This window comes from Pleurodeles waltl, chromosome 1_1 (genome assembly GCF_031143425.1).
Source record: "Pleurodeles waltl isolate 20211129_DDA chromosome 1_1, aPleWal1.hap1.20221129, whole genome shotgun sequence".
NCBI classification, from domain to species: domain Eukaryota; kingdom Metazoa; phylum Chordata; class Amphibia; order Caudata; family Salamandridae; genus Pleurodeles; species Pleurodeles waltl.
In genome coordinates this window covers 640,143,623-640,161,133 of record NC_090436.1, presented here as the reverse complement: position 1 = coordinate 640,161,133, position 17,511 = coordinate 640,143,623, and the positions used below count along the sequence as shown (strand labels likewise).

Sequence of the window (17,511 nt, the reverse complement as noted above, 5' to 3'; positions counted from 1 at the left end):
TGCAGTGAGCTCCGGAGAGCAGTGTCACTGGCGTTGCAGTGTCGGTTCCGGAGTCGTCGAGCCCTTAAAGTCACACACCTCGGGGATTGAACTCTGGGCTGATAAAATCAAGTGCGCTCGCGTGGATGGCGTCAGGGCTGCAGTGCGAAGTGGGACGATGTGCCGTGCTGTGCCCACAGGTCATGGTGCAGGCAGCAGCTCGGTGACTGCTTCCTGCGGGGTCGGTGAGACCAGGGCTGCGGTGTGAAGCGGGGCAGTGCGACGTACGGTGTAACCAGGTCACGGTGCACGCAGCGACGTTGTCATTGCTGAAGCGCTGTCGTCGGTAGGCCCAAGCCAGTGGTGCGGGATGGGACAGCGATTTGTGACCCTCACGAACGGTGTCCACAGGCCACGGTGCAGGCAGCGGAGCCAGTGTCAGCAGAAGCGTCGTCATCAGGGATGCCCAGGCTGCGGTGCGTGCAGGCGATGCCAGAGTCTTTGGTGTCCCTGAGACTTTAAACAGGAGGCAAGCTCTACTCTAAGCCCTTGGAGAACTTTCTCAAGCAGGACACGCAGCAAAGTTCACCTTTGCACTCTTTTCAGGTGGATGCAGCAACTGCAGGCCAGTCCAGAAAAGCAACACAGCAAAGGGACATTACTCCTCCTCTAGCTCTTTTTGGCAGAAGTTTCCTCTTGATTCCAGAAAGACTCTAAAAGTCTGGGGTTTTGGGTCTTCTTCGTATACCCCTTTCTGCCTCTGAAGTTGGCAAACTTAAAATCAAAGTCTCAAATGCTTGCAAGATTCTTCCTTGTCCAGGCCAGTCCCCAGACACACACCAGGGCGTTGGAGACTGCATTGTGTGAGGGCAGGCACAGTCCTTTCAGGTGTGAACGACCACTCCACCCCCCGCACCTCTCCCTCTAGCTCAGATGGCTCATAAGGATATGCAGGCTACACCCCTGCCCCCTTTGTGTAACTGTCAAGAGAGGGGCAAAACAGCCCAACTGTCAAACTGACCCAGACAGACAATCCACAAACAGAATGGTCACAGAATGGTTTAAGCAAGAAAAGACCTACTTTCTAAAAGTGGCATTTCCAAACAGACAATTTAAAAACCAACTTCAATAAAAGATGTATTTTTAAATTGTGAGTTCAGAGACCCCAAACTCCACATTTTTATCTGCTCTTAAATGGAATCTGTACTTTAAGGATATTTAAAGGCAGCCCCCATATTAACCTATAAGAAAAACAGGCCTTGCACAGTGAAAACCGAATTTCGCAGTATTTCACTGCTAGGACATATAGCACACACAAGTATATGTCCTACCTTAAATATACACTGCCCCTGCCCCTGGGGCTACCTAGAACCTACCTTAGGAGTGCCTGACATGTAGTAAAAGGGGAGGTTTAGGCCTGGCAAGTGGGTACACTTGCCAAGTCGAATTGGCAGTTTAGAATTGCACACACACAGACACTGCAGTGGCAGGCATGGCTACTAATGTGGTTGGCACAACCAGTGCTGCAGGCCCACTAGCAGCATTTGATTTACGGGCCCTGGGCACCTCTAGTGCACTTTACTAGGGACTTACCAGTAAATCAAATATGCTAGTCATAGATAAACCAATTAACAGTACAATTTACACACAAAGCATATGCACTTTAGCACTGGTTTAGCAGTAGTAAAGTGTCCAGAGCCCTAAAGCCAACAAAAATTGGTAAGAAAAATTAGAAGGAAGGAGGCAAAAAGACTGGGGATGACCCTGCAAAAAGGGCCAGGTGCAACAATATATACGCACACACATACATACATATACAGGAGAGTTATGCCTCACGTTACATTTCTCATACAAGCCAGGGCCTCAGTTAGCACAACTATCCCTCAGGATATGCAGATCTTACAGACTTGGAAAGAAAACATATCTCAAAGGTAAGCACCGCAGCCATTATTAGGGGACCATCCAAGCAACACAGACAGGCACACGACAAAACACTATAACAAGCTTAATGTTGATTTCCTTTACATGGGTGCAACAGGACAAGCAACAACATGTATGTTATTGTGCAGATGACGCATGTATCTTGTCAACTATGAACCTATGATACGGCTGTTTCACTCATTAAATTATGCAGCAAGGTTGCAAGAACATATTAAAGTGTGTATCCAGTGGTAAATGACTCAATTAATAAAGAGGGATGTAGGGTAACAAACCAATGCAAATATCAGGAGAGGTGCATGTCTGTTAATTTCCATTTACTTTCGAACACAGTCAAATATTCAAACTAAAAAGCAAAACTCTGAAATAGTGAATGTGAAAATAAAAGCTGCCAAAATAAGTCCAAATAAGGGAAAGGAGCGGGTGCAGTCCTGACTGGAGAAGGTGGTCTGTGATGCAGAGAGAGGAACACATCGACAGTGGAGGGGCAGCACATACAGCAAATCTAGGCAACCGTCGCAGCACACTGTTCGGATAAAAGGTCATATAGGGCAGTGCACAATAGCCTGCCAAGGAAGTGAGCGAACTGGCTGAAGGAGAGAGACGGTACACTATCAACCAGAGTAGCATAGTGGAGTGATTTCCAAGTTGAGGGGGTAAGCCGCACTGAGGCTTCAATGATCTGTGGGGTGTTTGAAGTGGGGTAGGCAAAGTAATACTGAAACAGAGCAAATCATTTTGGCAAAACGGTAAGTTTTCAGATTAGTCGTTTCTACAAAGAGCTGCCATGTCTTAAAATTTGAGAAAATTGCATAATAGTTTACATGTTCAGCAACAAAAGCTATCTGCAAACTACACACAAAAATGTATTGGCTTACATTAAAAACAGTTGTAATCCTGTATTCTTCTGTTCATGCTGGACACTACAGCTGGATCATTTTGCTTTCGAAGTCAAGTGATCTACTCTAGACGGTCCCCTCCAGCTGAAACCAACTTCATCAAGAGATTCTTCAGAGAACACTTGTGCATGGAACAGGCATGTGTCTCTCCTTGCCTGCTGGCTTTAGTTTCGCACCGGTCCCACAGCCAGCGGTCAGACACAAAATGCAATATTGCCTGGAGCCTGGTGGGCACTGAATGCTGAGGCTCCTGGTGGCAAGCTGCACCACGATCTCTTTAGGGTCTAGCTGAAAGCCATCTGCACCAGAGAGGAGTAGCACTTGAACGTGAGGCCTGAGGGTAAAACTCTGAGAAGACTTCATCAGAGAGCATTAAGTGCTGTACGTTTTCAGCTGCCTGCACATACATATACACGTGCCTGTGTGAGAGCAACTTGCTGGGTGAACATTAACAGAACTCAGCAGTTAAGTTGGTCCATACAAGATGTAATTTGGGTATAGCCCCAGATATGTTCCACGGTACACCTAAAGTCAACAGCGAACCCAACAGTACAGCCATCAGTGTGGCAGAAGAGTAAGAGTTTATATGTCATGATACCGCCACAACAGAGTCACCAATAAAATACAAGTATATCCACCATCTTATGACAGACGTATTGATATAATGCACAACATTACAAACAAATTCCAACACAGACATACATGATTGCATCTCTCAAGTATTCTAAAGCTTTACTTTGTACCTGCCTAAATGTTACATATAAACGTTCCCTGTAACTTTTTTTATTTGTATCTCCTCTAAGTGGCTGCTTTCCATGCACTTCTCAAAGGTGTTGCTCTCAAGCAATCAAACATTTATATAGTGCAGCAAATCACCCGTGAGGATCTCGAGGCACTGGAGCTGTATGCTGCTGCATGGAGGAATGATCATTCGAACATCCAGGTCTTTAGTACTCTTCTGAATAGCTGGTGTGATGGTGTGGTCCTGAGGTGCAGGTGGAGGTTGTTCCATTGCTGTACTGACCTCTGCTTTATCCTTTAAAGGTAACAGCATTAACCACAGCTTGACTTGAGGGACACTTGGGAATGCGCAGGACAAAGAGGAAGATTCAAGAGTATTTATAGTGGCCAAGCTCAGATCACATGGTGGATAAATAGGTAAGAGAGTGCGGATTTGCAACTGTAGGCACAACACAGCCAGCGCATGTTTGCTGCCATCTATGCCAGTCAATTTACCTGAAAGCCCATGGAGAAAAGTTTGGTTGGATATTATAAGAACTTTCCATGCTTCTTTCAAGGAGGAATGTTATTTCTATGGTCCTAGTGGACTATTATTCCAAATAGACAGAGCTGAAACCAAGCCTGATACAAAGTACGGAAGATTGATCCCTCCCTTTCATATAGTTAATGATATGTTGAATGCTTTACAGGCTACCACACCTGATTCACATGCTTACTACAGATAAAGTAGACGCTGAGAAACTTCCTATTACAATGCTTCCTATTACAATCATGGAAAAACTATACCTCGCATTGCAAGGGATAGCTTTCTTCTCCATATTACAGTCGCTCTATATAGGTCTTAACAAATGGCACTTTTCAAGTTTCAGTTGTCTGCAGAAAACAATAAAGCACAAAACTTTCAACATTGCTTCCCCTTTGCCCTCTCCCACCTCCTCATCAAACCTGGATCTGTTGTTCTTCCCAAGTGTTTCAATTTGAGAATGAATGCTTGTTACGGTTACCACTAGCAATTCCAAGTCAAAACAATTAAAAAATCAGAGTGAAGTCTCTTTCAGAAATAAGGATGTAAAATTTGTAGGTGGGCAGTTGGTAGAGGGAGGTAATTTCAGAGCAAGAGTGAGAACAGGCACTGGAGAAAGATATAGTGTTCGGGGAAGGTAATGACTGTACCTCAGTGGAATGGCCATAAGAGAGAAAGCTGCATGGGAAACCTTAAAGCCATAGCCAATGTCCCGGAAGAGACTGAGTAGATCTGGAGTATCCTCTTAAAAAGGGAAAAGGTGTTTATGCTGATTTGTTTGAGAAATACCATTATTAGAAGATGACTTGAGGGACACTTAGAAAAGCGCAGGACAGAGAGGAAGATTCAAGAGCATTTATAGTGACCAGGCTCCAATCACATGGTGGATAAATAGGTGAGAGAGTGAGGATTTGCAACTGTAGGCACAACAAAGCCAGCGCATGTTTGCTGGCATCCATGCCGGTCAATTTACCTGAAAGCCCCTGGAGCAAAGTCTGGTTGGATATTATAGGAACTTTCCATGCTCCTTTCAAGGGGGAATGTTATTGTTATGGTCCTAGTGGACTATTATTCCAACAGGACAGAGATGAAAACTGTAGAGTGTGTAACTAGAGATTCAGTTATACATTTTCTAGAAGACCTTTTTTGTGGGGCAGGACTACCTGAATGTTTGGTGTCTGATAATAAGCCCCAATTTATCAGTGCTAAATTATCAAGTAATCAAGAAAAGTAATTAACCAGGAGCAGAATTTTCCAGAAAAGTATTGCTGTATGTCCCTGTGAAGCAAACAGGCATGTGGAATGATTCAACCTCGTTACCAAGTAAGGAATTAATTTAGCCATGAAGGAAGGAGTCAAACTGAGCAAAAGTGGACCACCAAGCTCTCTGGGGTGGGGTGTTCGGTGAGGAAACTAGGGTCATTTGGAGCAGATCTATGGCAGCGGTTGACTGTCCTATTCACAGGAGCCCCTGTGCTGGGTTTGGACCATGTTCCCAGAAGGACGTCCATTAGGACTTCATTGAAGGGCAACATTGGCTCCGATGTAGTCACCCCCCTGCTGAAGCACCTGCGTCAGGAGATCTGTCTTGACTGGCACCGTGGGCAAGTCTAGGTCCAAGGCCTCAGCTGCCCTACGCACCACCATGGCATAAGAAGCCTTCTCCTCCGTAGCCACATTGGGAGGAGAGAGCATGCCAGTATCTGGAGAAGTATCCAGTCCACTGGCTTCCCCTAGATCCTCATACTAGTCCTGTTCTTGCTCCAGTTCACACTCTAAAGGGTCCTCAGACCCCTCCCACTCCTCTCCTGTGCCTGGCTGTCCAAAATAAGGCGCAGGCAATGATCTGGGCCTAATCTGCGACATCGAAGTCGGAGTTGGCGTTGTTGCTCCGGATCATCCGGAATTAGGATGGGGCTACCACCAGTGGATGCCGGTGGTGGAGGAAGCATTGACGTCGGACCCGGCGACGGAGGAGGTCGACTATGAGAGACCAGCACCGGTCCGGATTCGCTATTGGATCCTGGGGTCCCCAATGGCACCAAGGCCGAAGCCGCCGATGTCGAATTCGATGGGGCCCCTGATGACCCCACGGGGCCCAAAGACCCACTGAGGCGCAGAGCCTCTTAAAATTCTTTCATTTGAGCGGGGGTCGCTCCGGTCCCCGGAAAAGGGGGAAGACGCAGAGTCGGCCCTGGCGACGGCTCTGCGGAACCCTGCTCAGAACGTTGACATTCCCTAAACGCCTCTTCGGCCGACGGGCATGGTGAAGTCGAAGTCCGCTCGGACTACTTCTTCTTCTTCTTGTGCCTCTTACCTGAGTGCCCCGATGACCTTGAATGCAAGGAAGAGGACTTGGGGCTCCGGGAGCAACCTCCTCCTACTGCAGGACTAAGACCTCTTCAGAGTCGCCCCGACCGAAGACAGCTGTTGGGCTACCAGAAGTTTGAGGGATCTCTCTCTCAAGGCCTTCAGAGCCATGGCCCGACAGTCGGAACACGACGTCGAATCGTGGCCCTTTTCAAGACACCAGAGACACACTGTGCGGATTCGTGACCGACATGGTGCGAAGACATGCACCACATGGCTTGAATCCTGTCTTTCTCGAAGGCATGTCAAACAATCAAGAAAAAACCTCAACAAACGTCGAAGAAAAAGGGTAGCTCTTCCTGGATCTGCGTTTAACCGGTACGGAAGGAAAAGAACTGACGCGTGCCGGGGTGGTGCCTATATAGAAGACTGTGACGTCACAGACAGCTCCAACGACGCTGATGACGACACACAGAGCCGGATGATGCACACGGATCCCAATGACGCCACCCAAAGGCGCGCACAGGGTACTGCTTAGCAGAAAAATTCCAGATTCAAAGCTGACACCAGGGAATTCTTAGGTAAGGAATCTGCAGCTAGAACTCACTATGAGATAACTGGGACATCAGGCCCATTCAGGACTTCGTGACACTTCCTAACATACCTGGCTACTCCCCTCCCTCCTTGCAGTGGCCATATCTTCTCAGGCATTGCTTGGATTGTGGAGCACCCGTGAAGGGGGCAGTCCATCAGAAATGCCAGCAGAACAAAAAAAGACAAAAACAAACAAGCTTAACTAAGGGTCCACTGTTGATAGGGCCCCACCACTCCAGGTACCTGTTGGCAGACGACTGCATGCTTGGACATTCTACATGTGAGGAGCCAGTAGTCTCAAACACCACCCCAAGTTGAACCCCAAATTGAACTAGTCTGGGGCGCGGAGTGTCCAGCCTGCCGGCAGGAGACCTGCTAATACACTGCGTCCTCACACGCGCTGCTGGGGCACCGCTGGAGAGGGGTGCCCACCCCTGGGGACTGCGATTTGATGTCTCCCCTTTAAGAGGTAGCCCAGGAGGTAGAGGCAGGCACTAGGACCCCCAAAATATGTTCCTCCATGTGGAATTGTGAGCTGAGAGACTATGATTGCCACGGGCGATAAGACCTGTGCACCACATACACTGTCTGATTGACCTCAAGTGGGCCAAAATGGGAGGCCTTGTCTACAGAACATCCAAGACCTAGCTGCTGTTGTGGCCAAATCCACAGTTTCTGTGATTAGGTGCAGAGACTGCCCCCCCCCCAGAGAGCTGTGCACTAACGATGAGGAAATTTAAGACAAAACAGGCAATGGCCACAGCAGGGGGACCGGTGCAGATATGGTCCAAGCAGGGGGAACACTGGAGACCCTGAGGACTCGACCCTGTCCTAGCAGCTACAGTTCGATCGGATATTAGCCGCCATTGCTGATACGAAGGCAACCTTCCAACAAGACATCGGAGCTACCTCAGTGGGGTTGGGCCTCCTATGGGCAGAGCACAATAAACTGGCGGACAAAGAGAAAGTAGTGGAGAGGGGGCTGGGAGAGGTGCAGTCGGCGCAATCAGAGCTGAGCAAACAAGTAACACCACTAGCAGACAGATTGCGCACCTTAGAACATAGGGATTAAGATGCGGAAAGAATAAAACAGTGAAATAATTTCCGCATGGTAGGTTTACTGGAGGGCACTGAAGGAACTGATATGGAGGCCTAACTCGAGAATTGGTTACAGACAGATGTGGCCCGAGCCTTCTGCGCGATGGTAGCAAAACTCCTCCATTTCCAAGATAGAGACACTCTCCTTTGGAAGGCATGTGAGGATGGTCCCTACAAAATTAGGAACAGCACTGTCACACTGTACCCAAACTACACAGCCATGGTCCAGTCCAGGCGAGCTTCATAGGCAGAAGTCAAAAAAGCGCTCAGGGAAGAAGGAATCCAGTACTCCCTGATGTTTCCTGCAAAACTGAGGGTCATTCTTGATGACACAACCCACTTTTGTGATGACCCTAAAGCAGCTTAGGAATGTCTGGATGTGTACAAGGGGGGACAACACCGATAGCCCAGCAGTCTAAGGAGAAGGACCACTCATAGAATACGGAAGAATACCCAGACTCAGCGGGCCGGTACAGCTACTAAGAAACAGACCAGATCAGAAACAGAAAAAGAACAAGTGGCTGCTCTGAGGGCAGCAGGGGAACTTACGGCACAGGCTAGCTCGGAGTCAGAGCGAAGGTTACATTCTGACAGGTGATCCACGGAGTTGGAGTCTGAAGAGTCGACCCTGGCCCACAGAGTCATACTGACGGTAAACCCATAATCGGTGAAGGACCTGATCTAACAACTGACGGAATAAATGCTTGGGGGCTGTGCAACTGGTCAACATGGCTGTTTAATGAATCATTGTAACCACAACTATGTAGGGGTGCTGCCCCCCTCTGGAGCTGGGGATGAGGGAAGTGGGGATGATTAAAGAGGGCGGGAAGGAGAGCAGACTCCGCGGTGCAGCCTACATTGCGACCCAGCTGGAAGGGGGTCTGGATTCGCTCTGGTAACCCGGATATCTGTAGACTGACACAGACTCACAGATTTTGGTTTATCCCCCCTCACTACACCACCACTTGCAGCCCTTTGAGGGTTATGTGGAAGTTCATCTCCATTTTTGTTACATTGTTTGCTACTGTAAAGTTCGGGTGACTGGCCGTTGCCATGTGGCCCTGGGAAAGGGGAGTTTATGGTTGGGGTTTGTTCTGGATTTGGTCTTGGGGGTACTGCTATGAGCGAGGTATGTGTTGGTCGGGAGGAGGTCAGGCATACTACCTCATGACCACAGCAGATACAGACCTGAAGTGTCTGTCCTGGAACGTGAGGGGAATGGCTTCCATGGCCAAGAGGCATAATATTAACAGGTATTTTAGACGTAGGGGAGTTCAGATTGCTATGCTCCAAGAGACCCACTTAGCAGGGAATTGAGGTGGATCGTCTTTACTGTAGATGGCAGGGATAATTGTTTTCTACTTCATACTCCACCTTTGCATGAGGAGTGTTCATTTGGGTAAGAGCTGGAACACCCTTTGAGTCTCGGCAGGCCATTGTAGATACAGAAGGGAGTTATGTTCTGGTTAAAGGATGGCTACTAGGGACAGAGGTCACGTTAGGCAGCATATGTGCACCCAACCATGCCAAGAGCAATTACCGTTCCTCCATACACTCTCTGCCCCATTAGGACAACTGATGACTGGCGACCTAATTGCTGGTGGTGACTACAATAGCTCTAACCCCACCCGCTTCCAGGGACTCTAGCCTACAAGATAGTAAATGGCTTTCAAGCTTGGTTCCCCCACTGGGAGCTTACTGATGTTTGGCACACACAGCATGCAGGAGAGCAACACTACTCCTTTAACTCCCATATCTATGCTGTGCACACTAGACTGGATAGGTTCCTGTGCTCAGAGTTACTGCCAATATGTTATCACTACGGAATATCTGGGCCGTACTTTCTCGGACCACAGCCCATTGCTGATGGAATTGCGGCTGGTAGCGAGCAGGCTGGCGATTCCAATGGGACGCCTCCAGCTGGTGACACTTGGGAACCCAAGTTGTAGGGATACAATGTGGACAGCCATTGTAGTATATATATATTTTTTTTAAACAAGGCACTGCATCATCTACTCTCCTGCAGTGGGAGGCATTTAATGTTGTCACAAGGGGTTTTTGCATGGGGCAGTCTGCATGAGTTACTAGGGACCTTAACATAGAACTGGGGAAAATATAGGCCACATTACATACACTAGATAATGCCCAGGGAAGAGATCGTACTACTCACTAGCTCCTGCTGAACACAGATTATAAAACATACACAGAAAAGCCCACAATGAGAAAGGCAAATCAGGAAGGCTACTGGCATGGGTGATACACCGTGAGGCAAGGGGGGCACCCATAACACATTTGACGTCAGACTTGGGAGCACACTGATATTCCCCTGGGGACATAAACGAGGAATTTCAGCGGTACTATGAGTCTTTATTTGATGACTCAGCACCCATCCCAGATGGCTCACTAGCAGGGTTTTTGGACTGCCTCCCACTCCCGATACTGACCTATGAGGCCCAGGATAGGCTTTTTGGGGGGGCATAGGGCATTGACTGTGCAAGAGATTAAACAAGCAAACCGAGGAATGATCAAGGACAAGACAGCTGGCCCTGATGGCCTACGAGCTGAATTCTACGTGGCATATGTGGATATATTAACTCCCCAGTTGGAAAAGGTGTATACTGAGGCACTGAGGGTGGGCTACCTCCCGGAGACAACACTGAGTGCGACTGTGATTCTCCTCCCCTGACTGCCCAGGGGTACCTATCACGGCTTTCTGTCCATTGTCAAAGCTTAACCTGGACTTTAAAATCCAGAGAAAACTCTTTCGAGCAGGCTGCACCCCCATGTTCAGGAACTGGTCCATGTAGATCAAAATGACTTTGTCCCTCAACACAGCATCTCCCCTATACTGAAGCAACTGTATCACCTCCTATACCACCCTGGGGTCCAGAACCTTCCGGGAACGTTAATTATGTCAGTGGACCTTGAAAAGGCCTTTGACTCTGTATGATGGGACCCCTTGATGGAGGTGATGCACCAACTGGGCATGGGTGAGGACTGGATTTGATGGGTGACCTAGCTGTACATGAGACCGACGGCACAAGTCGATACGGGCGCAACCATTTTGGCCTCATTCGCAGTTTGCAGAGGCACCAGACACGGCTGCTCGCTGTCACCCCTCCTCTTTGCTTTGGCCATTGAGCCCCTAGCTGAATGCTTAAGACAGGAGGGACGGGGGAGCGGTATAGTGATAGATGGGCATGAGCATGGTATACCCCTTTACATGGATAATCTTCTATTGTATTTGTCGGGGACTCAGTGGAGGTGGGTGACGCGATTCGGTGCCTAAATGGCGCTGCAGAGATATTGGGACTGCAGGTTAATAGACAGAAAACATCTGTTTCCTTGCGAGCCTCACTGCCCGCAGCCTACCAACTTCCCACCAGGGCTACACTGGTCACCAGCAACATTTAAATACTTGGGTATCCAAGTGTACCATCAATTGGATGACATGAGGGAGGGGAATTTGGAAAAAGCAATTCGATCCGTGCGATCCAGTGTGGCTTTCTGGAGGTCTCTGCACCTGTCGCTGATGGCTCGAGTGTGTCTCTAAGATGGTAGTACTCCCACACTTACTTTGTTTTTTAACCCTCCAGTGTGGATCCCCGGGGCATGGTTCAGAAAACTGGGGGGACTACTTAAGGAGCTAATATGGGACAGGGGGTAGCCACAGGCTCTCTCTCTTGAAGTGTCACAACGCCCATCAGACCAGGGGTGCCTGGGTGTCCCAGACTTTGAATTATACTATATAGCAGTGCAGCTGCAGTGGGTGGCTGCATGGCAGGACAATACCCGCCAGTGCCCACTGACCACACTGGGACTGGCCCCACACATAAGCCTCCTGCTTGCCAAATTGCTGAGGCCTGACGTCCACATAGCCAACCTGAGTGTGCTATTGCAGAATACTCTGCATTGTTGAAGCAGAAGTTTAGTGTAGACAGGAAGGGCCCCACTGTATGCGCTGGCCATACCACTGGTCAGATTACCTCATGGGGCAGCGATTGGATATTTTACGGCAACCCAACTCCGAGCCTGGACCTTGACTGGGGTGACCACAGTTTGGGACTGTTATGAAGCGAATACCCTTCTGTTAAGGGAGGAGATGCAGGAGCGATTTAACTTGCCCAGTGACCAATTTCACAATTACAAGGTGCTGCTACGCACATATCTGGAGCTCTGGGGCCAGAACAGGGACGAGCCTTCTCACCACTCAGTTCTAGAGTTGATGCTCTCCCTTTGCTTGACAGGGCGACAAGTGACATGGCTTTACAATGCTCTAAGGGTATGGCACAGAGTCAATTAGGGACCCTGAGAGACAGATGGTCGGCTATATTAAACTGTGAAATATTAGACAAGGAATGGGACAGGACAGGATGTTGGCCTACCCCAAAGCAGTTTCATGTAACTCCAGGTTAAAATATATACAGTGCAATCACTTACACATGACGTATCTCACACCGCATAGATTGCGACTTATATACGGAGGAGAAGACTGGAGGTGTACGAGGTGCCGGTTTCTGGACGCAGATTTTTTCTACATGTTGTGGGGGCTGCCCAGTGTTGCAGACCTTCTGGACTGCGGTCCTGGTGTGGCTAGGCGTAACCGTTGGACGTACACTGTCGGCACAGTGGGAGTCTGCTTACTGGCAGGTTTCCCTAGACCGTAGGTAGGTAAAGTAGGAACCAGATTTTTTGATTTGGCCCTGGTGTTTGTCCGACGTACAATTGCACTGATGTGGAAATCACAGACAGGCCCAACTGTTGAGTAATGGGAGCGTGATGTTACTACCTGGGCTAGAGCAAAGGAAGCCATACTTCGTAGGAAAGATACCAGGTGCATCCGAAGACGCCCTATGGCTCAACTGTGGACGGAGATGCTGGGGCTCTGGGAGTCCCCAAACTGAGACTCAGACTCGGATCTGACAGAAGTGGACAAGGAGGATGGAGGCAGGATGTGACTGCTTGAGAACGGTAGGAGTGGTTGGAGGAACGCCTGTGAACTGACGACTACCTAAGGGGACAGACACCTACACATGTACAGTGGGCAGAGCACGCCAGCTTCAGCCGATGGGTGCCTCGACACAGTGGTTTGACCCCTTTCCCCACCACAGAGACCTGGTATGTACGGAAGTGTGGTGACATGGAGGTGGCTAAACTATCCCCTCTGGGGACAAGCCAGACCTTGTGGAAAAGACCTTACCCCAGAAACGCTTAAGTTGTTTGTTCAAGTTCTTTTAGTTCATTATTACAAATCTTATGGTACCCTTTCTGAGGTGGACCCAACACTTGATACACAACTAGAATACTCTGCATATGCCATTTATGCTCACCCAGCTGAGACTGATTTGGAATATAGGGTGTAACGTTTTGAGACTAGTATTAAGTCACATCCATATATGCCCATCGATTCTATAGATCTCTTCCACCCCAGGTGAAGAATCTTAGGTCACTGCAGTTATAGTAATGGAGTACCATGTGGATAAGGCGATTATGTATAACTGGTGCATTTTAAAGAGAAATGGCATAGAACTGTATGAGACATGCATGCAAAATGTAAATGAGGTGTGATCCTTCAAAACTGTTTACCATCTGTTATGAGGAAAACCAATAAAGATATGTTTAAAAAAAAACAAAGTTGAAGGTTGCTTAGGAAGGAAAAATTAAAGGTCTGACTCAATTATCCTGAAGTGCAGGTTGTCATCTACATTAGATTGCTCAACAAAATGTCACGTGACAAATGGTCTAATTTTATTAGGGTCACTGGGGTTCTAGACTGAACTATTAAAGTGACTGATGGGGATTATTTTCAGAGACAGTAGCTGAGTTAATGTTCCTGAAAGTAAAAGTTTATCTGACGATGTGTTCTTTGATGTAACAATTCTAGAAGGAGAGGTGGTACCATTACCTCTTCCCATTCTTCCTCAACATACGCTTATTGCCCTAGAAAAGTTCATGAGCTTTCTGCACAGTTGGGCCATATTACTGAGTTTTCTGCGCAGTCTTAGTGTCCACTACTTCTCCGGTTAGGGAGATGTAACCAACTTTAGCAATGAGATGGAGCACAAAAATTGGGTGTTCGCCAGAAAACTGAAGGAATATGTTATGACGTAAATGTACCAGAAGTAGAGTGCACCCTCTAAAATAGAAAGAATACATTGTGACGCAAATGCATCAGTAACATAGTGCTACCTGGAAAACGGAAAGAATATATTATGATGTAAAATGTTTCATTTGTTTGCTTTCTTTTCCCTTTTCTTACCACTCTTGCCTCTTTTGTCCCTTGTCCTTATCTCTATCTTTTCTTCCTATTTTCCTCTCCTGCTTCCTTGTCTTTTTCAAGGTGAATGACGTGTGGTATTCTAGTGTCTTACCATCCAGAAAGAAAACGCTGGACCCCTGCTCTGTGTTTTTGGAATTTTAAGGGATGTTTTGAACTCTGAAGGTGGTTTATGTTTGAATTATCAGCTGTAAAAGGTTTGGTCCTAAGCAGCACCATCTTGGCACTGCTCCTGGAACACAGGACTACACCTGGCTGCATTACTCAACGAGTCCTTCTCCATACTGAATATACAGCATTCTAAGTTTCAACTTAAAACAATGAGGGGCTGCCCCACAAAATCACATTTAACGTTGTCAACAAGAATGGCGAGTTTCCTACTATTTCTTCAAAGAACCTTGAGCTTTCAAATATTTCTGCAAAGAAACTTGAGAAAACCCACCTCATACAACGTGTGCACAGGTAGGTGAAACTGGCACCGGGCTTTTCGGGTCCATCTCCCCTCAATCGCTCTTATGAAATATTTTTAACACATTTTAACTTGCAGTGTTGTTTTGTCAGGGCCTGATCAGCTATACAACTTTATTCATTCATGTATCTTATAACAGATGGGAACACTCACAATAGAGTAGATAACACGCGTTATTCTCCCGATAGTCACAACTTGTTTTCGGTATATTTGTTTGCCCCACAGTCACACAGCTTCTCAGTGCTGTATGTAACAGGTTTAAACAAACTAAAGGGACTCTGAGCTATTGCTCGAAACGGAAAATGTGACAGTGCAAACATAATAATGTAGCCTAGTTCTGGGACACCGTGAAGAGAAGCATTAAGTGATTTTATTTTAATCATTTATGTAAATGAGAACTGACAACAGAGTGGCGTGAGAGGGGTAGAGGGTAACGTACCAGTGTATGCCAAAGACTGTTATTTTTTAATTCCAAAAGGCTTTGAAACATGCATCTTTTTAAGAATCCTCATTTTGATGATTTGGGTTTTAGTCACGGGTGCAAAAGAAAACTAAATTTCTGGAGGGAGTGGGTGATGGACAGCCTTGGGGAGAGCCACACTATTGGTCAGGCTTGGCTCTAAGAAGCAAAACACGAGCCAGGCCATTAAAGGATGTGAATCACACCATAAATGTCACAAAAAATATCATAAATACTTTAAAATTGAAAAATTTATATTTTCAACATTTGTCAGTGTTTAATTAAGTACATACGATTATATAATCGAATTAAGTGACACTTATTAAAAGTACTTTAAAACACTCAAGACTACCCACATGCCCTGACGATGTTGCTACGAGGTACCCAAAATGTCAGTTTGTTTGTTCCCTATATACATAGCCTCTAATGTTATTAAAAGTAAAGGAATATTATTGTATATTAATCATATACATGTAACGTCTTTGAAGAGCACATATCCAGTACAGAATTACTACACTGTACTTTCAAACTGCATGGTCAAGAAAAATGAATCACAGTGAAATAAAACCAAGGCTGAGGAGCAAGCAGTTTTGTCACGGGGAGAAGCTGGGATTTGAATCCAGGATTGCATGCATTTCAGGGACTGTAGGGTTAGTTTACATTCTTCCCTCTCCCGTTTAACACCAACGGTCAGTGCTTTGACTTCAGTTAATCAATTACTGTTAGTATATGGAATTGAAAACACTTATTACACCTGAAATTAAAGTGACACTATACACATACATGTGCATAGTCTTACGATTAGTATATGGAATTGAAAACACTTATTACACCTGAAATTAAAGTGACACTATACACATACATGTGCATAGTCTTACGATTTAAAGGTGTGATTTTCCCTTTGGAATGTATTCACAGACCCTGAAGAACAAAATATAGCAAAATAGCATGCCTGTCTCAAATCATGCTTCAGGCGCCTCTCTCTCCTTGAAGAGTTCTAACCTAAAGAGCAAACTTTGTGAGGACCCAAAGAACTCTTTGATATTGATAATTATGTAATTGTGGCCAGTGAAGTGTTGAGCCTCTCTTAAAATGTAAGCCTAGCCAGCAATGACATATAGAATGACATAGCATACCAAACCATGCTTACCTGGTTTGACAAATAGACCGATTTTTAGAAAGACTCAACACTTCAATGACCGCAATTAAATAACTAACATAACAAAGAGGTCACTGAGCCCCCACATGGTTTGCTCCACGGGTTACAGTGCTTCAATGGGACAATGTGCCATCTAGCTTCAGAGAGACATGTCCTGTCTGCAATTGTCTATTCTTCACTTGCCACTTCAAAATTTAGAAGGGGGGGTAGTATTCCCTGCGACCACACTGTGGGGAATAAATCCCCCTTTCCCTCACGGTTCCTACACCCATGGTGATTACACAAGTGAGTTAAGCAGCATGGCAAGGATGCCATAGGCCCTGGTGCAGTCATGGAAAAAGGCCATTATGACTGCTGCTGGGTAAGCAAGAAGAGCAAATATAGGGGTCCAATGGGCTTCCTCGGGGCATTGGGCACCGCTACCACTGCACCTGCTGCTGCACCAGTTGTGGCTCCGCCCCTGAGTACCATTCTGTCACGCAGCAAACTCCCTGGCCGGCATTGGTATTTCGATGTCAGTCGAGCTGCGTGCTCGCCATGCTTAACATTCACGGTGGGCTCCCTACCTTTGAATCTTCGCTGCTCACGCCCAGCTCGAGGACAGCGCGCGGAGAGGTCATCTTGGCCTGGGTAGACTGCGCCATCTGCAGGTTCAGCTGCCATCCAGTTGTCTCGAGCTAAAAAAGAAAGCGTTGATTAACATGGCTGTGGAGACAAGTGTCGAGAGGGATCTGCAGCATTCCCGAGGCCTCTGACTCTAGGCGCGGGCGGGGGTGCGGCACAGTGCGCATACCCCGGCCAGTAGCACCTGGCAGATGCCGGAACGCGCTTGCAATGTTTGAGAGCCAGGCGGTTCAGCGCCCGAGCAGACTGGCAGCAAGCGTTTTGCATCAGCAAAAATGCGGAGAGTCCCCACAGCTGCGCCGACAGCATGTGCGCACGAGATCTGCATTAAACCCTAACCCCCGGGCGTTAAATACAAACACAAAAATAACATGAAATTAACAGCAGCCTCTATTGTGCCACTGAGGGCTGCACCGAGGTGAAGGCAAGAAGCAGACTTA

The 17,511-nt window shown here is 47.2% G+C and overlaps 1 protein-coding gene across 2 annotated transcripts in view; it reads right to left on the bottom strand.

Annotated features, from left to right (window-relative positions):
* COMMD10 (COMM domain containing 10) overlaps positions 1-17,511 on the bottom strand; it is a 769,929-nt gene that overhangs the window by 591,633 nt on the left and 160,785 nt on the right. For both annotated transcript variants that reach the window (XM_069226680.1, XM_069226671.1), the window contains exon 5: positions 17,014-17,124. In XM_069226680.1, the coding sequence (XP_069082781.1) occupies positions 17,014-17,124 (111 nt within the window). The remainder of the gene's footprint in view (positions 1-17,013; positions 17,125-17,511) is intronic.